Genomic DNA, 27,223 nt, shown 5'->3' with positions numbered 1-27,223 from the left:
AGCCCTCAGGCGCAAGGGTCTCCCTGAGAAAATCATCGGCCTCATTGAAGCACAATACAGAGCATTATCGTGCAGAGTATTGCATAACGGTGTTTTGTCCGATCCCATCCGGGTAGTTGCTGGAGTGAGGCAGGGATGTTTACTATCACCGCTACTGTTCCTCATCGTAATTGACGAGATCCAGGTAGGTGCGATTGGCCGTGAATCGCATCACGGATTGCTGTGGCAGCCCATTACCATGGAGCACCTAAATGACTTCGAACTGGCTGATGACGTTGCTCTCCTAACTCAACGGCGCTTTGATATGTAGAGCAAGCTCGATTATCTTGCCAATCGCTCCTCAGCGGCAGGTCTTACCATTAACGTCAACAAGACCAAATCGTTGTATGTAAACACGGTCAACCCTTCCAGCTTTGCGGTAGTTGGGCACAAGGATGGGAACACTCACTTGCAAAGAGTTACACTCACTTGTTGTTTTCTCAGCTCAGAAGCGTGCAATCAAGAAACAATGTATGGACGACTTTTGCATTGTGGTTTTGTCTAAAACTTTGCCGAATAAAGTAGGGGTCGTACATGCATACCGAAGTCGTGAGGGAGCTGCGAAGGCAACTCTCCACGAGGTGAATGTAAATTACACTCACCTCGTGGAGAGTCGCTTTTACATCTCTGTCACGACTTTGGTATGCGCGTGCGACCCCTACTCTGTTCGGCAAAGTTTTAGACAAAACCACAATGCAAAAGTCATCCATACATTGTTTCTTGATTGCACGCTTCTGAGCTGAGAAAACAGCAAGTGAGTGTAACTGTTTAAAAGTGAGTGTTCCCATCCCTGGTTGGGCAATCAGTGGAGAATGTTGAAAGCTTTCGAAATCTTGGTAGCCAATTGGCAGCCGATGGCTGCATCAAAATCGACATAGGTGCACGGATCAAGAAGGCGAGGACTGCTTTTGTGAGTTTAAGAAATGTACGGAATACAACCAGATCTGTAGACGCACCAAAATCCGAATGTTGAACTTGAACGTGAAATCTTTGCTGCTATACGCCAGTAAAGCCTGGTGTGTATCAGTGGAGAACACTCAACAGCTGCAGGTCCTCCATCAACAGATGCCTGCTGCGGCCTCACAATTGGATCTCCAACGTGGAGCTCCATCGTCGATGCCATCAAAAGCCGATAGCGACAGAAATTCGGGAGCGAAAGTGGAGGTGGGTCGGTCACACTCTACGCAGGGGCGGAAACGAAAACTGCAAGCAAGCGTTAGATTGGAACCCACCAGGACATCGCAGCAGAGGCCGACCCAGAGGCAGTTCTGCAGCACCATGGGTACTCAGGACTGAAAGTAACAAAGTAATGTACCGCCAGTTTAAGTTAAGCTAAGCATTACATACTCCATATAAACGACTTACTAGAATATTTATCTGGAATCTCGACTCGAACCATCATTACCAGACCCAAAAAAGTTTCCCAGCCACGCCACTGCATTGAGAGCACGTTGTTTATTTTTGCTTGATCCCCACTTCCCCATGTAGCCAGCAACACGATTGGTACATGTGTATGCTGTCTACCGAAAATGCGCAATGATAAATAAAGCACTTCACAATTAGCCATTATCACCCGAATGACAAGTTATTGAAGAGCACTGTGTGGTGAGCGGTGTTCTTCCGCCGCTGCTGATAACCGGCAAAACCGTTTGCTGGAAGCACCCGATCAATGTTATCTATAAATTAACGCTTTATTGGTTTATTGGTACTTTACGAAAACGATTAATGTGTACTGTACACCTTGTACCACCTATCACATGAGACATTGTTCTTATCTACAGGGTGAATCCTAATGGCGCCCTATCGCCACTGCTACCGCCACGGCAGCCAACAGCAGTGCCAGACAGGAGGATAGCGACGCTGCGCCACCGTCGTCGTCTTTGTCTTTGTCATCCGCGGGTTCATAGTACTGCCCAATTCCGGCTGCGTAGGCCATCAGATGCGGAAGCGTGCTCTGTTCGTAGTTTCCGACGAAGATGTGCGCTAGCGGCCCGGAGCTGTAGACGTTCACGTCTTCACCGCCGTGGGCTTCCGAGCTGAGTGGAGCCGTCGCCAGGTAGCGTTGGTTCATCTGAGTGTAGTCGACGTTGGTGATGTCGATCCGTTCGGCAGGGTCGCCCGATTGGTACGTATCGGCGTACCCAGGGCCGTTAGCGTAGCTGAGGGTGGTATACGGGAGGCCGTCTTTGTCGCTGATGTCCGCTATGCCAAGGACGTCCTGGCCTCGTTTCTGTGAAGATGGAATGCGATTAATGGGATCGGTATGGAGCAGAGTTGTAAATGAATAAAAGTTTGAAAATCAGAGAAATTCAGAGAAGTTGTTCAGATAGATCGCTTACGAATATTCTCAGAAATGTAAAAAATAACTTCTGAGAATTTCTTCAGGACTTGCTCTTAGAATTCCTCTAAGATTTCCTCTAGGCATTGCTCTAGGAATTCTTCTTAGAATTTCTATTGCATTTTCTCTTTGAATTCCTCTAGCAATTCCTCTAGAAATTTCTCTTGGAATTCCTCTAGAAATTTCTCTACGAATTTCTCTAGGAATTTATCTGGGAATTCCTCTAGGAAATTCTCTAGGAATTCCTCTAGGAATTTCTCTAGGAATTCCTCTAAAAATTTTTCTATGAATTTCTCTAGGAATACCTCTTGGAATTCTTGAAGCAATTTCTCTTGTAATTCCTGATGCAATTCCTCTTGGAATTCCTCTAGAAAATCCTCTAGGAATTCTCTTTGAATTTCTCTGGGAATTCCTCTTGGAATTCTTTTGGAATTCCTCTAAGACTTTCTCTTGGAATAGATCTAGGAATTCCTCTTGGAATTCCTCTAGGAATTCCTCTTGGAATTGATCTAAGAATTTCTCCAGGAATTCCTCTTTAAATTTGGAATTTGGAATTCCTCTAGAAGTTTCTCCTGGAATTCCTCTTTAAATTCCTCTACGAATTCCTCTTGGAATTTCTCTTGGAAATTCTCTAGGACTTTCTCTTGAAATTGCTCTAGGAATTCCTCTTGGGATTAATCTTTTTTAATTTTTTTCCTGGAATTCCTCTTTAAACGCCTCTTGGAATTCCTCTAGGATTTCCTCTAGGAATTTCTCGAGAAATTTCTCTGGGAATCCCTTCAGTAATTTCTCTAGGAATTCTCTAGGAATTTCTCTAGGAATTTATCTAGGAATTCCTCTAGGAATTTCTCTAGGAATTTCTCTGGGAATTCCTCTAGGAATTTCTCTAGGAATTCCTCTAGGAATTTCTCAAGGAATTCCTCTAGGAATTTCTCTAGGAATTCCTCTAGGAATTTCTCTAGGAATTCCTCTGGGAATTTCTCTAGGAATTCCTCTGGGTATTTATCTAGGAATTCCTCTTGGAATTACTCTAGGAATTTCTCTGGGAATTCCTCTAGGAGTTTCTCTAGGAATTCCTCTGGGAATTTCTCTAGGACTTCCTCTAAGAATTTCTCTAGGAATTCTTCCAGGAATTCCTCTAGGAATTCCTCAAGGAATTCCTCTAAAAATGTCTCTATGAATTTCTCTAGGAATTCCTCTTTGAATTTCTCTAGGAATTCCTCTTGGAATTCCTTTTGGAATTCCTCTAGGACTTTTTCTTGGAATAGCTCTAGGAATTCCTCTTGGAATTCCTCTAGGAATTCCTCTTGGGATTAATCTAAGAATTTCTCCAGGAATTCCTCTTTAAATTTCCGTGGCAAATCCTCTTGGAATTCTTCTAGAAGTTTCTCCTGGAATTCCTCTTTAAATTCCTCTACGAATTCCTCTTGGAATTCCTCTTGGAATTTCTCTAGCACTTTCTCTTGGAATTGCTCAAGGAATTCCTCTTGGAATTCCTCTAGGAATTCCTCTTGGGATCAATCTTAGAATTTTTCCTGGAATTCCTCTTTTAATTCCTCTTGGAATTCCTCTAGGAATTCCTCTTGGAATTCCTCTTGGGATCAATCTTAGAATTTTTTCCTGGAATTCCTCTTTAAATTCCTCTTGGAATTCCTCTAGAAATTCCTCTTGGAATTCCTCTAGGAATTCCTCTAGGAATTTCTCTAGGAATTTCTCTAGGAATTTCTCTAGGAATTTCTCTAGGAATTTCTCTAGGAATTTCTCTAAGAATTTCTCTAGGCATTTCTGTAGGAATTCCTCTAGGAATTTATCTAGGAATTCCTCTAGGAATTTCTCTAGAAATTCCTCTAGGAATTTCTCTAGAAATTCCTCTAGGAATTTCTCTAGAAATTCCTTTAGGAATTTCTATAGGAATTCCTCTAGGAATTTCTCTTGGAATTCGTCTAGGAATTTCTCTAGGAATTCCTCTAGGAATTTCTCTAGGAATTCCTGTAGGAATTTCTCTAGGAATTCGTCTAGGAATTTCTCTAGGAATTCCTCTAGGAATTTCTCTAGGAATTCCTCTAGGAATTTCTCTAGGAATTCCTCTAGGAATTTCTCTAGGAATTCCTCTAGGAATTTCTCTAGGAATTCCTCTAGGAATTTCTCTAGGAATTTCTCTAGGAATTTCTCTTGGAATTCCTCTAGGAATTTCTCTAGGAATTCCTCTAGGAATTTGTCTAGGAATTCCTTTAGCAATTTTTCTAGGAATTCCTCTAGGAATTTCTCTAGGAATTCCTCTAGAAATTTCTCTTGGAATTCCTCTAGGAATTTCTCTAGGAATTCCTTTAGCAATTTTTCTAGGAATTCCTCTAGGAATTTCTCTAGGAATTCCTCTAGGAATTTCTCTAGGAATTCCTCTAGGAATTTCTCTAGGAATTCCTCTAGGAATTTCTCTAGGAATTCGTCTAGGAATTTCTCTAGGAATTCCTCTAGGAATTTCTCTAGGAATTCCTCTAGGAATTTCTCTTGGAATTCCTCTAGGAATTTCTCTAGGAATTCCTTTAGTAATTTTTCTAGGAATTCCTCTAGGAATTTCTCTAGGAATTCCTCTAGGAATTTCTCTAGGAATTTCTCAAGGAATTTCTCTAGGAATTCCTCTAGGAATTTCTCTAGATATTCCTCTAAAAATTTCTCTATGAATTTCTCTAGGAATTTCTTTAGGACTACCTCTTGGAATTCCTGAAGCAATTCCAATTGTAATTCCTGATGAAATTCCTCTTGGAATTCCTCTAGAAAATTCTCTAGGAATTCCTCTTGGAATTCCTCTAGGGGGCTGTCCATAAACCACGTAGTCATTTTTTTGTGACTTCTCAACCCCCCCCCTTGCGTGGTCATTAGTCCATACAATTTTTGTTATTCGTCCATACAAAATGCTCATTGGCCGAACCCCCCCCCCCTTCATGACCACGTGGTTTATGGACAGCCCCTTGGACTTTCTCTTGAAATTGCGCTAGGAATTTCTCTAGGAATTCCTCTTGGGATTAATTTAAGAATTTCTCCAGGAATTCCTCTTTAAATTTCTCTAGCAAATCCTCTTGGAACTCCTCTAGAAATTTGTCTTGGAATTCCTCTTTAAATTCCTCTCGGAATTTCTCTAGGAATTCCACTTGGAATTCCTCTTGGAATTCCTCTTTAAATTCCTCATGCAATTCCTCTAGAAATTCCTCTTGGAATTCCCCTAGAAATTCCTTTAGCAATTCCTCTAGGAATTCCTCTAGGAATTCCTCTAGGAATTTCTCTAGGAATTTCTCTGGGAATTTCTCTAGGAATTCCTCTAGGAATTTCTCTGGGAATTCCTCTGGGGATTTCTCTAGGAATTCCTGTGGGAATTTTTCTAGGAATTTCTCTAGGAATTTCTTTAGGAATTCCTCTAAAAATTTCTCTAGGAATTTCTCCAGGAATTTCTCTAGGAATTTCTCTAGGAATACCTCTTGGAATTCTTGAAGCAATTCCTCTTGATGCAATTCCTCCTCGAATTCCTCTAGAAAATTCTTTAGGAATTCCTCTTTGAATTTCTCTAGGAATTCCTCTAAAAATTTCACTTGGAATTCCACTTGGGATTAATCTAAGAATGTATCCAGGAATTCCTCTCGAAATTTCTCCGGAAATTCCTCTTGGAATTCATCTAGAAATTTCTCTTGGAATTCATCTTTAAACTCCCCTTGGAATTCCTCTAGGAATTCCTCTTGGAATTCCCCTTTAAATTCCTCTTGGAATTTCTCTAGCAATTCCTCTAGGAGTACCTCTAGGAATCCCTCTAGGAATTCCTCTGGGAATTTCTCTAAAAAATATCTAGGGATGCCTCTTGAAATTCCTCAAGCAAATTCTTTTGGAATTCCTCTTTATATTCCTCTAGGAATTCTTCTTGGAGTTTCTCTAAGAATTTCTCTTGGAATTCCTGAAGCAATTCCTCTTGGAATTCTTCTAGCAATTTCTCTTGAAATTCCTTTAGAAATTTCTTACGGAATTCCTCTAAGAATTTCTCTTTGTATTTATCTAGAAATTCCCCTTAGAATTCCTCCGAGAATTCTGCCAGGAAATCCTTTGGGAATTCCTCTTGATATTCGTGCAGTAAGTCCACTGGACTCCTCTTGGAATTAATCGAAGAGCTCGTCTTGGAATTCCTCTTAGAATTCCTCTAGAAATTTCTCTCGGAATTCCTCCAAGACTTTCCCTTTTAATTCTTCTAGGAATTCTTCTTGAAATTCCTCTATTAATTCTTCTTGAAATTCCGTTAATTCCATCTAGCAATTGCTTTAGGAATTTTGTCTAGGAATTTCTCTAAGAATTTCTCTAGAAATTTCTCTTGAAACTCCTCAAGCAATTCTTCTTGGAATTACTCTAGCAATTCCTCTTAGAACTCCTCTAGAAATTTTACTTGGAATTACTCTAAGACTTTCTGATTTAATTCTTCTTGTAATTCCTCTAGCATTTCTTCTTGATATTCCGCTAATCCCATCTAGCAAATCCTTTAAGAATTTCTCTAGGAATTTCTCGTGCAACTCTTCTAGCAATTCCTATTGGAATTCCTAAAAGAATTCCAGGAGGAATTCCTCTAGTAATTCCTCTAGGAATTTCACTAGGAATTCCTCTAAAATTTTCTCCAAGAATTCCTCTTGGAATTCCTCTAAGAATTTCTCTTTGAATTCCTCCAAGAATTCCGCTAGGAATTCCTCTAGCAATTCGTCTAGAAATTCCTCTTAGAAATTCTCCATGAATTCCTCTAGGAATTCCGTTTGGAATTCCTGTAGCAGTTCCTCTAGGAATTCCTAAAAGAATTTCTCAGGAAATTTCTCTAGGATTTAAAAAAATCCTCTTTGAATTCTCCTCGAATTCTTCTCTTCATTTCTTTATAAATTCCTTTAGGAATTCCTGTTGGAATTCCTCTAGGAATTCCTCTTGAAATTCCTCTAGGAATTTCTCTACGAATTCCTCTTGGGATTTCTATTGGATTTTTTTTTTGAAATTCTTCTAGCAATTCCTCATGGAATTTCCATAAGAATTCCTCTAGGAATTTCTCCTGGGTTTTCCTCCAGGAATTTCTCTAGGAAGTCTTCTAGGAATTTCTCTAGGAATTCCTCCAGGAATTTATCTTGGAATTTATGTGGGAGTTCTTCTAATAATAACTGTGAAAATTCGTCTGGGAATTCCTATAGGAATTCTTCACTTAATTCGTATGGGGATTGCTCTGATAGTTCTTCTGGAAATTCCTCTGGGATAATTTCTGGGAATTTCTGCGGAAATTCCTCATAAAAATTTCCTTTGGGAATTCCTCTAGGAATAATTTTGAAGATTCCTCTGGGAATTCCTCTTTGATTTTTTTTTTGGAAATTCTCCTGGAAATTTCTCTAGGAGTTCCTCAAGAAATTTCTCTGGGTATTCCTCTTGAAGCTCTTCTGAAATTTCCTCTGGAAAATCGTTAAAGAATTTCTCGTGAACTACTTCAGAATTTTTTTAAAGAATTTCTTTAAGAATTTATCTGGAAAATTCTCCGGGAATTCCTCTTTGTTTGTCTGGGAATTACTCTAGGAATTCACTTGACAAGTCTGCAGAAATTCTTATGAGAATTAATTTTAGAATTGCTCTTGGAATTTACCTATGAATTTCTCCTGGAATTCCTCAAGAACTTCCTCTTGGAACTTTTTTAGGAATTTCTTTTGGAATTCATCTTGGAATTTCTCTTGGAGTTCTTCAATGAATTCCTCTTTGAGCTTCGCTAAGAATTTCTCTGGGAGTTCTGCTGGGAAATGCTCTTCGAATTGCTCTGGAAATTCCTTTACAAATTATTCTGAGAATTTCCCTGAAAATTCTTATGATAATTGCTCTAAGAATTCTTCTGGGAATTCCTCTGGATTTTTTTCAAGGAAATTCTTCTAGAAAGTCCCCTGAAAACTTATCTAGGAATTTCTCCCCGAACCCGAGTAGGAGTTCTTCTGTGAATCCCCACGAGAATTTCCTTTGAATTTCTTCATAAATTTCTCAGTCAATTCTTCAAGGAATTCCTCTGAAAATTCCTTTGAAGATTCCTTTGGAGATTCGTGTAGGAAATCCTCTGGAATTTCCTGTTAGTATTTTTCTGGGAATTCCTACAAGAATCCCTCTAGGAATTGCTCTAGCGATTCGGTTGAAAAATCCACAACGAATTGCTCTGGGAAATTCCTTGAAATTCTTCTGAGAATTTCTCTGTGAATTCCTTTAGGAATTCCTCTGGATATTTCTTTGGTACTTCCTCTGGGAATTCTTTTGGAAATCCTAGAGCCAATTGGTTTAAAATGGGCTGATCTCCACTTTCTTATATCATCTCTGAACCGTATTCCCCACCACGATCTACCAGTTTCCTTCTACTCACCGTGTAACCATTGTAGGTCATGACATGGCTATGATCCGAACTGACCACGACCAACGTATCCTCCTCACTGGTCAGCTTCCTGGCACGCTCGATTGCCTTCGAGAATTCCACCGTTTCGTCCAGTGCGATGCGAGCCCGTGTGTCGTGATGAGCCAGATCGATCAACCCACCTTCGACGAACAGCACGTATCCTTCGTCGCTCTTCTGCAGCATCTTGATCGCTATCTCTGTCAACTCCGCCAGGGTTGGTTCCACGCTCCCGACGTTCTGCTGCTGCACTTGCAGGTTGTACTTCAGGTGACTGGCCTCGAACAGTCCCAGGAGGTAGTCGGTTTTTTCCAAGTTGGTTCCCAGTAAGCCTTCGCGGTTCCACACGTACGACGCGACTCCCATGTCTTTATGAACAGCTGCCCACTCTTCGATCAGGTCCTTTCCGTCAGTCCTGTAGCCTCTTGATCCCTCTTCATCGGTGACGTCTGTTGGACGGAAGTTTCTGCGTCCACCACCCAGTATCACCTTGTAATTCTTGGGTACTTCGCTGTGAACCATCTGAGTAGCAATGTCGATTGTTTTCTCCGGATCGCACTTGTCGGAGACAACTTCGGCATCATTCTCCCATCCGCGAGTGGCACTCTTCGCATAGCTAGCTGCCGGTGAGGCATGGGTAATACGAGTATTCGTCACAATTCCGGTCGCCTTCCCGGCATCCTGGGCCCACTTCATCAGACCATCGAGCTCGGTGGAGTTGTTCTTCTCGTAGTCGCAGGTGTATCGTGGAATCGACGCCACCACGTTCAGCATTCCGTAGTTGACCTTGACCCCGGAGAAGTACGCCGTACCGGTACAAGCCGAGTCCGGTACCTGTCGATTGACACAGTAGGTCTTCGCCTGCCCCAAGTACGGAAACTTTTCAAACGATAGGTACTCGTTTTCGTTGCCTTGGTATACTCGAGTAGCCGCCACAGTCTGCGGAGACATTCCATCGCCGATGAAGAAGATGACGTTCTTGGCTTTCGTTGTTGATTTCTTCTGGTTTAATTTGTTGTTCAAAGTATTCTGTGCGCTGTCCACCCAGAATTTCGAGTGCGTCTCCTCTTCCGTGAATGCATTTTTCTCAAACTTCGTTAGTAAATGATTCCGACTGTGGTAATGGTCCTTTTCCGGTGCAGGCTCACTCTTCTCCACTAAGATTTGAGCTTCCACAACGGCCAACAGGCAAAGCACAGCTAACGCTTTCAGCTCCATTTCGCCTTAACCCCGGACAAAACGCTACTAAGTGCTAAAACCACCAATTGATCGCCTTTTCCCTTGTCGACTAATCTTTACAACCGTAGATTACCGCACCACGAGCGGAGTTCACTAGACATTGGACTTTTCAGATAACGAAAAACCAATTGAGGGTGTCAGACACACATTTCCATCTAAGATTTATTCACATCAATCTCAAGAATTCGACAACCGCTTTGCACAGCAAAACAACCTTACCCTAATCAGTAAAAAACAACAATCTATCACCCTACCACTTCAGTTGGCTTAGCAAAGCCGACATTCCGCAAACAACCATCAGCTGGATGCAAACCGCCACCGCATGCGCAGATCCTGGTTCACCGTCCTGCCCGCCATCCTCCTTGTACTGGCCGATCCGCGCAGCGTAAGCAATCAGATCCGGGAGCACGTTCTGCTCCATGTTTCCCCGGAAAATGTGACCCATTGGACCACTGGCGAAGACGGCCACATCCTCACCACCGTGCGATTCCGAGTCCAGCGGAACCGTGGCCATGTACAGCGTATGGTAGTCGGTGAAATCGTACCCGCTGATGTCTGCCCGTTCGGCAGGGTTCTCCTGCTTGTACGTCGTATAGTAACCCTCGCCGTTGGCGTAGCTCAGGGTCGTATATGGGAGGCCGTCTTCGTCGCTGACGCCGCCGATACCGAGGATGTCATTGCCACGTTTCTGGAATGGATGGATAGAATAAAGATAGATGGAAATGTAAAAAACGCTTTGTGAAACATTTTTGGGTACATTAACTGGCATTACAATAATCTTGTATCAAGGTAATCCTTTACCAAAGTAATTGTTATGTTTTTCTTAACTTAAGAGCTAAACTAATTTTAGTTCTAATTTCATTTGTCATTCGTCATAATAAGCACCGACCAATAATGATTGAGTTTATTCTTGCGCCTCGCCCAAAGCCTTAAGGCCATTTTGGTTTTAATCACTAATTCATAAATAAGCTTTCATATCATGTAGAAACATAATGTGAAGCAATTACAATTTCCTAAAAATAATAAGATTGAATTCTATTTTCATCCAGTCCACGTCTATTTTGGGCACAGCATGAATTAAATTCCCGTCACACCTTCTACTTGATACTATGGCACAAATGTCCCAAATGGAGGATAACGTGTCTGGTGGAGCGGGCCTTCTGATGGTACATAGGAATTAGAAGTGTGCGCCGCCGCGCCACGCCGGCGCCGCCGCCGATTCTCGGTTCACGCCGCCGCCGCCGATTATTTTTCGGCGCGCCGCCGCTTACGCCGCCGAACTCCAACTTTCTACGCCGATCTCAAAAACGCATTGCAAAATTATATTATTTCTTGATTGATTTCATTACAATAATTCAAGCAATTCATTAGAGTCATCTGCCTGCATACATAGCATTTCTAAGGTCGTTTTCAGCGGTGGTCCATTTTTTTTGGTTCAAATTTATACTGCCGTTCTACGCATAGTAGTCCCATGTTATATGGGATTCCCATATAACATGGGACAAATATGCGTATGACGGTAGTATAACAGTTCTAAAAAGTGAAAGAGTTTATCCTTTGAATTAAATCGAGTTCACAAAGATACCGGGGTTCCTGAAAATAACTGATGACTAAAGAAAGAATCTAGGCATTCCGAAGATTGATGAAAATGCTAGTGATTGTTAAAAAAAATGTTATTGTCGTGTCCATCTCCAGAAGAGATGTAAATTCTCCAGCAACTCTTTTCAGGATTCTTCCATCAGTTTCGCCAAGAATTCCGTTAAGAGTTCCTCCGGGAACTCTAGAAGGTCCTTTAGGAAATCCGAGCGTTTCCGTTTCCTCCGTGACATCCTCCAGTAGTTTCTTCGGGCATTGCTGCAGAAGTTTCACTGGAACTTTTTGTAGTACTTCCTCTAGAAATCCCTCTAAGAGTTACTCCGGGTATTCGTTTAGGAGATCATCCAGGCATTCATCTGGAAGTCTACAAGTTTTTCCTGGGAATTCCTTTACGAGATCGTCAGGTAATTCCTCTAGAAGCACCTCCGGGAATTCCTTCATGAGTTCTTCAACGGGTTCATCCGGGAATTCCTTAACGAATTTCTACGGGAATTCCTTTAAGAGCTCATAGAAATTGCACTGGAAAGACCAGAAGTTATATCTGATAATTCCTCTAGAAGTTTCTCTTGTAATTCCTCTAGGAATTCTTCCGGGAGTTCTTCCGGAATGTTCTGTACCAGTTCCTCCTGGAATTCTTCAAGGAGTTTCTTTAAGAATGCTTCCAGAAATTCTTCCAGAAGTTTCTCCGAACATTCCTCCAGAAGTTCCTGTGGGAATTTCCCTAGGGTTTTCTCTAGGATTTCTCCGAGAACTACACTATGAGTTTCACCGTGAATTTTACTAAAAGTTCTTCCGGGAATTCGTCTAGGAGTACTTCTGGGAATACGAATATCTTCGGAAACACTTTTACTACGAGTTTCACCAGGAAGAAATTCCCCAGGCAATTTCACTACAAGTTGCACTATAAGTTTTTCTCTAGAACTTGCACTGGGTATGCCAGGAGTTTCCTCCGAGAATTCCTTTAAGAAATCCCCCGGAGTTTCTCCGAACGTTCCTCTAGGAGTTCTCCCAGAAATTTCTCTAGAAGTATCTGAGTTCAGGAATTTCTCTACGAGTTCTTCCGGGAATTTCTTTAAGAATTTCTTGGGAATTCCATCGGGAGTTGCTCTAGAAATCCGGCTGGTAATTCCTCAAGAAATTCTTCCGGGAAATACATTAAGAGCTCATCCGAGAACTTATCTATAAATACCTATGGTAACGAGTTCCTCCTTGAATTCCTTTTCGAATTTCTTCGGCAATTTATCTGCAATTTATCTAGAAGTTCCTCCGAAAATTCCTCTGAGCAATTACGACAATTGCTCTAAAAATATATCTGGGAGTTGCACAAGGAATGCCCGGAATTTCCTCCGAGAATTCTTCTATGAGTTCCACCGGTAATTCCGCTAAGAATTCATCAGGAAATTCCTCTAAGAGTTCCTCCAGAAGTCCGGCAATTTCTCTAAGAGTTCTTCTAAGATTTATTTCCGGAATTCTTCCAGGAGTTTTCCCAAACGTTCATCAGAGAATTGTTTTAGATGTGCTTTTGGAGATTCGTTTAGAAGTTTATCCGGGAATTCCTCTAGGTGAACCTTAAGGAATGCCTCTACGAGTTCCTCTAGAAATTCCACTGGGAATTCCTTTGGGCAGCTGATTGATGATTTACCATAACAAACAATAATTTCAATAAATTTTCAAAAAACATATGAAAAAAATAAATGAACTGTAACTATAAACATGTCATTGCATCTTTAACATGATGCATAATATAATAAATAAAACACTGATATTGGTTTACGGAATTAACATAAATTTAAAATTATAGTCACGCCGTTTTACGCCGCCGCCGCCGCCGCCGCCGCCGAAAATTCATTCGGCGTCACGCCGATCACGCCGCCGCCGCCGGCCAAAAAAATGCAAAACGCCGCCGCCGACAGATTTCAAATCGGCGCACACCTCTACAATTATGATTTGACCGAAGGTGGTTATTCGGAAAATCGGTCAAACTTTTCGCAGTCTAAATCAAATCGTGTGTTCATAGTACTATTGAGCAGAAAGCTTTCAAATTAAGATAGATGTAGCTTTAGAATGACGACCAAAATAATTCAGTTTATGTATTTGCCTACACTGGAAGACAGCTTGCGGTTGAAATTACTATTCTGAAGGTCAAATACAAAACGCCGCTAAATTTGTGCAGACTGAGTTTCGTTTCAATTCAACAGAATAATGTTTTCAATTTTACCATGGAGCCGATTTACAATTAAAAAAAGTTTCTGTTGACAACCGGATTCGAACCAAGAACTTTGAGATCACCAGGCTCGCACGCTACCACTCGGCTATCGAACCGGTTGATATGGGAGGAAACAAAACGCACACAAGAAGCGTTTGTTGATTATAAAATGTCATCACAGTGCACTGCAGTGCAACGAAGAAGTTTTTCTTCGTTCGTATGCAGAAAATCCACGCACATATTTACCTTCGTTATTCTTGTACAAAGTGCTGTCGTCGGTAATAGCGAGGAGGATACAAGCCCATTGCGATGCCAACAACGTGATGACCGAGGAACAAAAAGGGTGTCGCAAAAACACGCAAGGCGGCAAAGACCAGGTCATCATAGATGCAGTCATTGTGGGTCAAGCCACGGAAAAGCAGAGGAACCTGAGCATGGCGTACATCGACTATAAGAAGGCGTACGACTCAGTACCGCACTCGTACCTACTCAAGGTACTGTAGTTGTACAAGGTAGACGGGAACGTCATCAGGCTGATGCAACACGCTATGGGGATGTGGAGCACGTCCCTACAAATTACCGACGGAACAGCTATGTTGCGGTCCAGAACTCTCAGCATCAGGAGGGGGATATTTCAAGGCGATACCTCTATTCCGCTATGGTTCTGCCTTGCGATGAACCCCCTCAGCAGAACACTCAACCAATGCAACTATGGCTACCAACTGAAAAGTGGGGGAAGGAGTACAAGAATAACCCACACCGTCTTTATGGACGACCTGAAGCTGTTTGCGGAATCAGTACAGAGGCTGCATCAACTGTTGCAGCTTGTGACGATGTTCAGCAACGACATCCGGATGGAGTTTGGAATATACAAATGTCGGTCAGTCCATCTTCGCCGGGGTCAAGTAGTGGACGCCAGCAGTTTCCGCGTCAACGAACAGGAGGAGATTCAGAATATGGTTGAAGGCGAAGCGTACAAATACCTGGGCTTCCTGCAACTGAGAGGTATTCGCCACACAGCGATCAAGAAGGAACTGCAGGACAAGTTCATGCATCGTGTCAACTGTGTTCTGAGGAGCTTTCTGTCAGCCGGCAACAAGGTGAAGGCAATCAACACGTTTGCTGTGGCCCTGTTGACCTACAGTTTTGGGGTGGTAAAGTGGACCAAGACTGACCTCGAGGCGTTAGAACGAGCAGTACGAGTGGCGTTCACCAAGCACCGCATGTGCCATCCAGAGTCGTCCATCCAGAGAGTCACCCTGCCACGCGCAGTAGGAGGAAGAGGCGTCACCAATATCCAGGCGCCATGTGTCTCACAGATCCAGCAGTTGCGGGCATATTTCATAGAAAGCCAGAACCGTCATGAAATGTATCGCACTGTATGTGAAGCTGACCATGGTTACAGCGCCCTGCATCTGACGCAGGAGAATTACCAGCTGAACTGCGACATCAAGACCGTTGACGAGATGATCGTAACGTGGAAGCAGAAGAAGTCGCATGAGACGCATCCCCATCAACTGGAGCTCGAGCACATCGATAAGGTGGCGTCGAACGCGTGGCTGGTGCGGGGTGACCTCTCTTCGGAAACAGAAGGTTTCGTGGTAGCCATCCAGGACCGGGTAATTGCAACGAAGAACTATCGGCGGTACATATTGCACGAAGACGTGGAGGACCGCTGCAGGAAGTGCAATTCAGTAGGAGAAACGATCGAGCATGTCGTTGCAGGCTGTTCAAGTGTTAGCTGGATCTGCCTACCTCGATCGTCACAACGAAGTTGCCAAGATTGTGCACCAACAGCTTGCTTTAAAGCACAATTTGGTCGACAGATTTGTACCCTACTACAAGTACCAGCCAGACCCGGTTTTGGAAAATAGTTGCATAAAGCTGTACTGGGATCGCAAGATCATTACGTACGTCATCATTCGTGCCAACCGGCCCGACATTGTGATTTACGACAAAAGGATGAAGCGGGTAACCCTCATCGACATCGTTGTACCGTTAGATCATAATGTCCAATCAACGTTCTCCGGCAAGATAACTAAGTACCACGAACTAGCGGAGGAGTTGAAGCAGATGTGGCACTTGGAGGACGTCCATATAGTTCTGGTTGTCCTCTCGGCAACCGGAGTTGTCCCTAAATCTCTCCTAAGGTCCCTAGACGAGCTGGAATTGAAGAAGGACCTGAACAGCATCCTGAAAGCGGTGATTCTTGGAACCTGTAGTACAGTTAGGCGGTTCCTGAATCACCACAACTGACATCCAAAGCAGACTCATTAGGATAAGCTTAACAAACCGGCTAATGAGATCCACAGAGCCTAATCCCCTTTGGCATTCCGATTGCCCGGGGTAGGTGATAGTTTCCAGCAATTTCTGCTGGCGTAGTTGGTCACACGTTCGCTTAATATGCGGATGGTCATGGGTTTGATTCCCAGCCCCGGCACTTGCAATTTTTCGTCAGTTGCTTTTCCCCCGAGAGCAACTGACACTGACCCTCTTCTGAGCCCCATGGCTCAAACGTACCCGGATACCTGGACATCGGCGAACTGCCACTCATAATGGACCCTCAATCGGACTGAAAAGGAACAACGGCCATCCATCATCATCCTTGTGCTCATCATTCTACGATCAAAAAAAAAAAAAACGATCAATTCTGACTATACATGTCAATGGTTGCTCCTCCGTGATTGATCTGAACTGGTACCAGTTGCACTGTGATCCAACTGAATAAGGGGCTGGGACATTCCACTTATTCTCAAAGTGCAATTTTAGCAGCTCATGCATATTTGATCAATAACGGCGCCGGCCAAGTCCTTATAGTCAGCTGGGAAGGGAAAGGAATGTTAGAGTGTACTGGTTGTTGCTACTAGAGACCGAGAGCACTCTGCGTCCCACAACCCGCACGGACTGGGGTATTTGTTAGACGGAAAGGATGGGAGATCTGGGAGTCACCGTTGGGTCGGTGATGCGATCCATGGATAGGGTTATTTATAGTGTTCGTGATAGATTGTGTGGTGAATAAGGTGAATAAGGTCAAGCGGCACAGCACGCTTTGGTTGCATAACTTATAGGCGTTATATATACACTGTGCTGTGAGTGGAAGTTGGAAGGGAGGGAAACAACTTTTTTCAATTCGTTTCTGGTTCTAGCGATGGCTATGAACATATGAATATACATGAGCTGTATATGTAGAGAAGAGAGAGTGAGAGAAAGTTGATAGAAAGATACAAAGTAGGATGAAAAGGACGGGCCAGGGATTGAACCCATGACCTTCTGCATACGAGTCAGAAGCGGTAGCCACTAGACCACCAAGCCCGTCAACCATCATCATCCTTGTGCTCATCATTCTACTAGGTATAAAGTAGAAAAAGTGAAAGCAGCAGAAAGGCAACCAGTTCGATAAAGTAGAATAGAATCTAGGCGCTGTACAAAACTGTAAGTGCAGCTGTAAATTGAAATTGCTCACGGAGTGCCCCAGTGGATAATAGAGCTGTAAATTAGGTTAAGTGATTAAGAATAAAAAAAAAATACCGATCTTTGTGCCCACTGGGCAATCCTTTTGCCACGAACTACTGTGTAGGAATGTAATTGATGTCCCCCTGGTGAAAGTTGCCTGGAATCAGTTGATTTAGGCATTTATATTTGGGCTTTTCTGTAGGTGATCCACTACTAGCACCAAAACCCTAGCATAATATCCGGTATTCAGAAAACTTAATACAACCTATCTATTAAAGAGATCTATATAACATAGCTTCAGAGCATAAACTCTAGAAAACAATCACCATCTTAAACATTATTGCAAATGTTCAAATTCATATTAAATAGACGCAAACTTGAATGATGCCCGAATAAAACGATATCATACGGCTGTGATACAGTAAATCATTTTCTGATTATTCGTGGAATTATAAAATGGATCATAAACCGATGATTATGTGAATGATATTAATGATACCAGGAATCATATCCAGAGTTTGAATGATAGACCGAATGGGTTGTTAAGTATCGTTTTCGTTACCATTCAAAAACGGCAATTTTCACGAACACAAATTTCATCAAATTATACACGTAATAATCATTTTATCATTGATTTTATGACACACTGAATAATGAAAACAAAAACTGAAATATTTCACAGCTCTGCTTCACCGACTTAAAAGATGATACACCCCTGCTGCAGATCCATCTTCTGTCAAAGTTCGTGACGTCATTTGTTGTGTTTATTTTGGTGCTGCTGGAAGTTTTTTGTTACACGCTAATATATTTTTTTTACAAAGTTGCAGGTAAAACAAAAATGAAAAAAAAAAAGTGTTCCATAAATTGATTTTTGCTGCGATATTTCTGAAGCGAGTGAACAGCAAATGAATGTAAATTATTGCAAATGAATGATCTCATCCTTGGTTGTTGGTCGCTCCTTTTCCGGGCATCCATACGGCAAATATACCCATATTGCATGGTTTTAGAACCTAGAACTCCTTAAACAGCTTTCATCTCAAATCTTTGATTTTGGGCCACTATTTTGCATATTATGGTCGTTATTTGAATTCTGGATATCTTCTCTATACCAAATATACCGATATGTCATGGTTCTAGAACCTAAAACCACAGAGAACAGACGTTTAAACTCGAACAAAAATACGTCAAAATCGTGTGTTAAAAAATTTAGTGTGCCTCAACGCCACCAACGGAGACTGCCCCACATATAAAGTCGATTTGACCCCACGATGGCAGTGTTCATCGTTAAAATACACTAGCCCACAAACTGCTACCATTTTGAATTTTGGGCCGCCATCTTGTATTTTCGGCCGTCATTTTGCATATTCCGCTGCTATTTTTGGACTCCAGATATCGTCTGTATACCAAATATACCCATATGCATGGCTAAAACTCCTTTAAACAACCGCCATCTTGAATTTTGAGCCGTTATCTTGGATTTTTGTCCGCTATCTTTTATATTCTGGTCGCCACTTTTGGACGCCGGACATCTGCATATCAAATATAACTATATTGCATGGCTTAAGAGCCCAAAACTCCTTAAGGACAAGGTATTTGGAGTACATAGCTCAAATTTTCTAGAGCACCGTTGTTTTTTGAATCGTTGAACGGATATAAAAAAGTTTCACAATTTCTCGACGAATCACGCAAAAATAAGACGTTAATTTTTTTTTGTATGGAGTTTTCATTTACGCGGCCGCGTAAAAAAGACCTGACTGTACTCCAAATACCTTGTCCTTAAAGCATCCTCCATCTTGGATTTCAGGCCACCATCTTGAATACTCTAGTTCCCATTTTTGGATTCTGGATATATTCCCCATACCAAATATACCCATAAGTATTATTTGGTTTTAAAGCCTTAAACTGCTAAAAACAGCCGCCTCTTCTAGTTTTGGGCTGCCATATTGAATTTTAGGTTGCCATCTTGAATCTTTGGTCGACATAGTTGTTTTGTGATTTCTATTGATGATTTCCGCATAAAATTCGGCAACCATGCTGAAGTTAAAAAAAATTCAGCGCTTCAACGTTCAGTTTTATATATGACCAGTTCAGCGGTGCTGGTCCGGATCACTAAAATGAACATAACTCCAGAACGTCTTGACCGATCCGCACCATTTTCAATAGCAAACAACGCTCTTGTTTCCGGTTCGGTTCGAGCTATAATCCGTAAAATCGGCCAATGGGAAATGCCTTAAAAGTGAGTGAACTATTTTTGCGCACAGACATACATACATACATACACACATACAGACATCATCTCTATTCGTCGAACTGAGTTGATTGCTATATGTGACTCGACTCTCTGAGCCTCTGAGCCAGTACACTTTGGTGTACGAGTAAGGCAAAAACTCTTGAGATATTTCTAAAAAAACTCCTATAATAATACAAATGAAATATTTCTAAGTATATTCCTAAAATTAAGAATTCGCGAAGAAATTCTTAGAGTTCTCCTGAAATGCATAAATATCTGAAGAAAATGCTGAAAGTATCACTGTAAACTCCTGTAGGAATCTCTATAAGATCTTCTACCTGAATTACTGAACATAACTGTTTAAGTGATTTCGAAGTGTAAGCATGTACCAAAAACGACACAAAACGAGACAGTTAAAGTTAGACAAAACATTTGACCAAAAACGTTAATATTTTTTTTCCCCCTGAGGAAGACACTATCCCCGTGTCGAAACGTCGGGTGAATAATAAAACTCGTTTTTTGAACCCTAAGACTGCGTAGCCGTCAATCTATAGAGTCAAGATTACAGTCGATTCCCAACAGCAACTGAACATAATAATACGAGAATCTCTGAAGAATATCTGAAGAATTTCCTGGGCATATTCCTCCGAGGATTTTGTACAGAATCTCTGAAGCCATTCCTGAACAAATCTCTGGTGGTGAAACACAGATAGTGAAGCAATCAGTGGAAGATTGTCTGATGGAATCACTGGAAGAATATATGAAAAAATCTTTGAAAGAGTTTTCTGAACAAATTTCTGTTAAAAAAAAAGAAAATCGCGTTAAGTACTGTTCCTTTGAATTCCACTAAGAATTTGCATCCTTTGACAGATACGTATTTCGACCTCAGCTGTAAGGTCGTCTTCAGTGTCTTGTACTTGACTCGACTCAAGTACAAGACACTGAAGACGACCTTACAGTAGAGGTCGAAATACGTATCTGTCAAAGGATGCAAATTCTTAGTGGAATTCAAAGGAACAGTACTTAACGCGATTTTCTTTTTATTTACAGATATTCCCCTAACAAGCCCAGGTTAATCATCATCAAATTTCTGTTGAAAATTCTGAAGGGATCCCTGGAGAAATATCGGACGGATTTTCTTAGGGAATATCCAGGTGAGTTTCTAAACTAAAGCAATCTATTTTAATATGGCTTTGATCACCACTTAATTGATCTTGATCGCTTATGATTGATGTTTCTCGGTGATATCGTTTAAGCAAACTCGCTATTTGGCTTTACGTTTCAGCCTGCTTTTATTTTTCGGTCATCTTCAGAAAGTTTCCGCCACACCTCCGTTCTTTGGGGTGGAATCTATATATATAAAAATGAATTTCCGTCTGTCTGTCTGTCTGTCTGTCTGTCTGTCTGTCTGTCTGTCTGACCGCTATGCATTCGGAAACTACTGAACCGATCGGTGTGAAATTTTGTATGTGAATATTTGTGGGGCCGGGGAAGGTTCTTAGCTTGGTGCGGGACTTCTCCGGTCTCTGGAACGGGGGACTCCCATACAAATGACTTTGCGGGGGACGTCCCTACGGAGCTGTGTGTCAAAAAACACAGTAGGCAGGCAGTACGACGTTTGCCGGGACAGCTAGTACTCAATAAAAAAAACACAAAGAACGAAAGGTTGGCGGTAATTTTCCGAAGATTACCGAAACATAAAAGCAGGTTTAACGAAAAGCCAAATAACGATTTTAATTAAACAATATCACCGAGAAACACCAATGAAAAGCGAATAAGATAAAACAATCTATGGAAATCTATTTTAAAGAATTCTTGAGCAAATATGTGGAGGAAGCTCTGGAGGAATTTTTTAAGACATTATTGCAAGAATTTCTGAAGAATCCACTGGAGAAGTTTCTAAAAAAACCTTGGTAGTTTTTAAGATCGAATTTCTGAAAAAAAAATCTGAATAAATGAGTCAATCAATTTCGAAAGGAATCCATGGGAGATTTCGTAAAGAAATCCTTGGGCAAATTTATGGAATATGAATCTTAAAAGAATTTCATAAGGAAGCTTTGGAAAATTTTCTTAAGTTTTCACGTTTCTATTTTTTTCATTTTCTAAAGCAATCCCTGAATACATTTATGAAGTAATCCGTGGGTAATTATCTGAAATATTTCTTGTGTGGATTTCTGAATCTATGCAGAAGTTTGTAAGGAAACCTATGGAAGCAAGAATTCATGGAGATATCTGAAGGATCCGCTAGACTAAACTATAAAGGCAATTCAATAGGAATTTTCGAACCAATGTATGGAAGATGTTCAGAAAGAACTTTCAAAAGTATTTTGCGGATGGCTTCGAGAACTGAATACCTGAAGGATTTTCCTAAGGACACGGAGCGCTTTCGGAAGAAATCCAGAAAAAAGTTTTTAAACTGATGAGTCCTTAAATCTCTCTAAACTTTCTAAATTTTAAAGAAAACTATGAATCTTTGAAAGGAAACCGTGGAAAAACTTTTGAAGAAATCTGTAGAATTTCTTTTAAACTCCCTAGAAGGAATCGTTGAAATAATTCCTAAAGATCAATGAATCCGGCGATAAGTTTTTGGAGGTATCTCTCAAATAATTGCTGCGAAATTGCTGAAATATTTTTGAAAACATTCATTAGGGAATTTCCAAAACAATGCTTGCAAAATTTCCTTAAATGATCTTTCGAGAAAGTCCAGAGGAAAAGCTAGTGGAATATTTATCTACATGGATCAGTGGAGAAAATTTCAAAATAAATCTCTGATAGATTTTTTAAAGAGTCCGTAGAGGAGCTTCTGTGGCGCTGGGTTTTCAGTGAATACCTCAAAGACACCACTGGTTTAGACGCCCTTCCCTGTACATGTTAGATTATACGTGTCATAAATCAATGAATGAATCCCGGAAGGAGCCCTTGATAGAATGTCGGAAATTAAACCTAAAGGAATACCGGGGAAACCCAGGAGACATTTTAAAAGAAATCTTTAAAGAGGTGCCAAAAAAATCCCCTGAAAAATCTAGGAATTAAACCATGAAAGAGTCTAGAGATGAATCCTTCTGAAAATGCGAGGAAAGCCCCTGAATTCTGGTAGAAATCATTGAAAGAATTCTTGGTGTAATCCCTGGAACAATCTTGATCGGAATGCCGGGTGGAAGTCCAGGAGTAATTCTGGGCTGAATCCCTACAAGATTATTGGGAGGAATAACAAGATGAAACCTGATAAGAATCCTTGAAGCATCCATGGAGAATCAACAGGAGTTCAATTTTTTTTTCACAGATTTGCAGAAATCAATCAATCAATAAAATCAAATCAAATCAATTATAATACAGTACCATCTAGTGAAAAAAAACTAACTATAGATCGTTTGAATAGAAGATTCACGTGTGCATAAACAGCTTAGCCGAAAACACAACCACTTTCTGGAGAGGCCCAACACTAAAGGTTGAAAAAGAATCGCTCAACATTTAATCTACACTGACCAAAAATCCAACCATAGAGGGATTACCAAAAGTAAACTTATTGTGTCCAGGTTTCTTCTCTAAACCGTGAGTGAAAGAAACCAAACCAATTAATCTCAAAACATACTCACCGGATATCCATTGTAGGTCATCGTGTGCCCGTGATCCGACGACACCACGATCAACGTATCCTCCACCGACGTAGCCGCACGTGCCAGTTCAATGGCCCGTGAAAACTCCGCCGTTTCATCCAGCGCTAGCCGCGGCCTCGAATCGTGATGAGCCATATCAATCCGTGCCCCTTCCACGAACAGGAAGAAACCTTTGTCCTTGTTTTTGGTCAGCATTTTCAGCGCAGCATCCACCATCTCCGTTAGTTTCGGTTTCACTGCTCCAAGCTGCAGTTCGTCAATCTCCAGATTGAACTGGATGTGACCAGTGTCGAAGAGGCCCAGCACGTTCTCGGTATTGGCGATGTCGATCGACTGCAGAGCGGTCTTGTTCCACACGTAGGCAGCGTTGTTAGGATGAACGGCTTTCCACTCGTCGATCAGGTTCCTTCCGTCGCTACGATATCCCGCCACGCTTTCGTCGTCCATTTGTGTCTTCGGTACGAAGTGTCTTCGACCTCCACCCAAAGCAACGTTGAGGTTTTTGCCGACCTCTCCGTGGACCAGCTGTTGGGCGACGTCCGGATACTTGGTGGCATCGCAGCCTCCGCTCGTTACGGCGGAGTCGTCTTCCCAGTCGCGATTGGCTACACTAGCGTAAGCTCCGGCGGGAGTTGCGTGGGTTATACGGGCGTTGGTGACTACGCCCGTTGCCATGCCGGAGTCCTGGGCCCACTTGAGCAGTCCGAGGAATTCCGATTCCGTACGGTTGTAGGCGCAGTTGTAGCGAGGGACGTGCGGACCAACGTTGATCATTCCGTAGTTGGTTTTGACGCCGGAGAGGTACGCGGTGGCCGTGCAGGCCGAGTCTGCTACTTGGCGATTCACGCAGTAAGTTTTCGCTGTGGCCAGGTATGGGAACTGCTCAAACGAAAGCATTTTGTTCTCGTTACCCAGGTACATCCGGGTGGCCGCGATGGTTTGCGAGGACATTCCATCGGCGATGAAGTAGATTACGTTCTTGGCCTTGGAGGCGATGGGTTCTTCCTGCAGTTTGGCTTTGAGCGTTTCTTGGGCCGTTTGACGCCAAAAGTCGGACTGTAATTCGGCTGGATCGACGTTTACGGCTTGCCGGCTACTCGCCGGGCTCGATCGCTGGTGCTGATGATCATTGTCGTACGTTTGATGGACTTCATTGGTCGCAACGACGGCAACCAAAATAGTCGCGAAAATTATACCAACTGCCCTCATTGCACACCCAGTCACTATACACACTTTGAACTTGGAGGGTTCTCGTTGATGAGAGAAGGCTCCGGTTGTTGGAACCACACTAACCAGAACACAGACTTGGGTAAAGTCTTTTATCAACTCTATTGAAGAGGGGCATTGATGAATATATTAGGGATGAATGATTCTCTGATAACGTGATGGAGGCTTGACAATGGAGTGTCTCTTACATGCAAGACTTGAACAACGTGATAAGAGATATCTGCTCCCAGTGAAACGGATGGTTCTTATATTGGGCGGTAGATAACACGCCTTCGTGTGCTGCAGCCGGATAGAACCGATTCTCTTCAATCGCGTGATTCTCGGCTGATGCTAGGGTGCTATTTTTGAAACGACGTAAATTTGATTTAATGACATCCGAATGAAAGCAACTTTGTACTTCTCATCCATTGACGCAGCTCAATTGGCCACTAATTAGATTTCAAGTGCCGACAACCTTCGGACGTCTGGAAAAGGGGTTCCACGAAATGTTGGGATGATCTGCTATCTATTCCGAGAGGTAAAATCTTACAAATTGGTAATGTCACTCTGCGAAAGGTGTCAGTCGATGCAGAAATGCAGTTACCTGAGGTACCGTTCCTGGCCCTGATAGGCTTTTGGCTAGTTGGCACATTGCAGGCTGGTCCTGTAGATAAAGGTAGTTTGCAAACTCAATAGTTGCTCTTAAATAAGTAGCTTTCTTTTCAGATCCAGGACTCAGCTATGATTCCTATCATCCGAGGTTCCAGCCGGAACCTACTCCGCTTGCCACCCTAGCAAATCAAGAACTATCCATCGACTACTGGTTAAACAACGCCAGGGAAATGGCACAGAAGTTCATCAACCACAAGGAGAACAAAAAAGTTGCCAAAAACGTGATCATGTTCCTGGGAGATGGCATGTCCATCAGCACGGTAGCAATGGCCCGTGTCTACGCCGGAGGTGAAGAGAAGCAACTGGCTTTCTCGAACTTCCCGAACGTGGGGATGACGAAGACCTACTGTGTCAACTACCAAGTTCCGGACTCGGCCTGCACGGCAACTGCCTACCTGGGCGGGGTAAAGACCAACTACGAAACAATCGGAGTCAACGCTCGGGTTCCCAGTTCCGACTGCACAGCTGAACTGGATAAGTCAACCCACGTTGACTCCATTGCTAAGTGGGCGTTGGATGCCGGGAAGGACGCCGGACTGGTTACGACTACGCGAGTAACGCACGCTTCGCCTGCCGGACTCTACGCTCATACTTCGAACCGGCATCGGGAGAATGATGCCAAGGTTTCGGAAGATGGATGTGACCCAGAGGTGGTTGAGGACATCGCCAAGCAACTCATTCACGGAGATGTGGGACGACGATTGAAGGTAATCCTGGGGGGTGGCCGTAGGGAGTTCCTGCATGAAGACCTGGATCCTGAAACCGGCAAACCTGGCAAACGGACGGACAATAGGAATCTCATTCAGGAGTGGCAGGACTTGGCCGAGGGATCCGAGAATCGAACCTACGTATGGAACAAGCAAGATCTCCTGAATATAGACATCAAAACGACCGATCGGCTACTGGGACTGTTCGAACCAGATCACTGCCCATACAATCTGGAACTAATTCATAAGGGTCTGACTCAAGAACCGACGCTGACGGAAATGGTCGATAAGGCCACGGACATTCTCAGCAAGAATCCCGAGGGTTTTTTTCTGTTCGTGGAGGGAGGTCGAATCGATCACGGCCATCATGACAACTGGGCACGGTATGCTCTGGACGAAACTGTGGAGTTCTCAAAAGCGGTAGAACTTGCCCGGGCCAAGTTCAGCGAGGAGGATACCTTGATCGTTGTCACGTCAGATCATTCCCACAGTGTCAGCTACAATGGTTACGCGGTAACTTCATCCATAGCTTCTTAACATATCGCATGTCACATTCAAATTTATTCATTCACAGAGTCGTGGAGCGGACATCTTCGGAGTAGCCGGCACGGGCAAGGATCAACTCCCGTACATGACCATAGGGTACGCCAACGGGAAGGGTTTCTACGAACATGTTGACGCCGCCAAGGGTGGACGAAGGAACATCAGTGAGTTGGACACCTCGGGTGATGAGTTCCGATTTCCGGCCACTGTTCCTCTGTACTCGGAAACGCATGCCGGTGAAGATGTGGCCGTGTACGCTTCCGGGCCTTGGGCGCATCTCTTCACCGGGACCTACGAACAGAATGTGATTCCGCACATGATGGCGTACGCGGCGTGTCTGGGCGATGGGTTGAAGGCTTGCGCGTGAGAAGCTCCAGGGAACAGATATGTTAAATAAGATTAACTAGAGTAATAAAAATGTATGATTTTTGTTTCAATGCGTGTAAGTTGGATCAGCGGTTATCTTAACTCTCAATTTTTATAAACTCTAAAAATTTTTGAATAATGCTGTTTAAAAACCCCGATGGGAGATGGGATTACGTTAGGAATCCCGATTCTGTGGAGAATCCCCAGGAGATTCTGTGGAGAATCCCGAGAGGATTCTGTGGAGAATCCTGAGAGCATTCTTTGGAGAATCCTGAAGAGGATTCTTGGAGAATACCAAGAAGATTATGTGGAGAATCCCGAGAGGATTTTGTAGACAACCCTGACAGGATTCTGTGCAGAATCCCAAGGGGATTCTGTGCAGAATCCCAAGGGGATTCTGTGGAGAATCCCGAGAGGATTCTATCGAGAGTCTCGAGTGGATTCTGTCGAAAATTCCGAGAGGATTCTGTGGAGAATCCCGAGAGGATTCTGTGGAGAATCCCGAGAGGATTATGTAGAGAATTCCGACAGGATTCTGTGGAGAATCCCGAGAGTATTCTGTGGAGAATCCCGAGAGGATTCTGTGGAGAATT

At 42.7% G+C, this 27,223-nt stretch overlaps 4 protein-coding genes across 5 annotated transcripts in view; 2 read left to right on the top strand and 2 right to left on the bottom strand.

Moving 5' to 3' along the window:
- LOC109409873 (GTP-binding protein Di-Ras2) overlaps window positions 1–27,223 on the top strand; it is a 539,614-nt gene that overhangs the window by 384,926 nt on the left and 127,465 nt on the right. The gene's annotated exons all lie outside the window — the stretch shown is intronic.
- On the bottom strand, window positions 1,712–10,170 carry LOC134289613 (membrane-bound alkaline phosphatase-like). Its single transcript, XM_062855723.1, has 2 exons — window positions 8,769–10,170; window positions 1,712–2,269 (listed from the first exon to the last, which is right to left on the bottom strand). Exons 1-2 carry the CDS (start codon window positions 10,011–10,013, stop codon window positions 1,829–1,831), a joined length of 1,686 nt encoding a protein of 561 aa, XP_062711707.1. The 5' UTR covers window positions 10,014–10,170; the 3' UTR covers window positions 1,712–1,828.
- Window positions 10,170–24,459, bottom strand: LOC134289614 (membrane-bound alkaline phosphatase-like). Its single transcript, XM_062855724.1, has 2 exons — window positions 23,116–24,459; window positions 10,170–10,722 (listed from the first exon to the last, which is right to left on the bottom strand). Exons 1-2 carry the CDS (start codon window positions 24,343–24,345, stop codon window positions 10,285–10,287), a joined length of 1,668 nt encoding a protein of 555 aa, XP_062711708.1. The 5' UTR covers window positions 24,346–24,459; the 3' UTR covers window positions 10,170–10,284.
- LOC134289615 (membrane-bound alkaline phosphatase-like) lies at window positions 24,864–26,701 on the top strand. The gene is made up of 3 exons (XM_062855725.1): window positions 24,864–25,018; window positions 25,075–26,234; window positions 26,296–26,701. Exons 1-3 carry the CDS (start codon window positions 24,937–24,939, stop codon window positions 26,629–26,631), a joined length of 1,578 nt encoding a protein of 525 aa, XP_062711709.1. The 5' UTR covers window positions 24,864–24,936; the 3' UTR covers window positions 26,632–26,701.

The sequence above is a fragment of the Aedes albopictus genome, chromosome 3, assembly GCF_035046485.1.
Source record: "Aedes albopictus strain Foshan chromosome 3, AalbF5, whole genome shotgun sequence".
In the NCBI taxonomy this organism is placed as follows: domain Eukaryota; kingdom Metazoa; phylum Arthropoda; class Insecta; order Diptera; family Culicidae; genus Aedes; species Aedes albopictus.
This window is presented reverse-complemented; position numbering and strand designations above follow the sequence as displayed.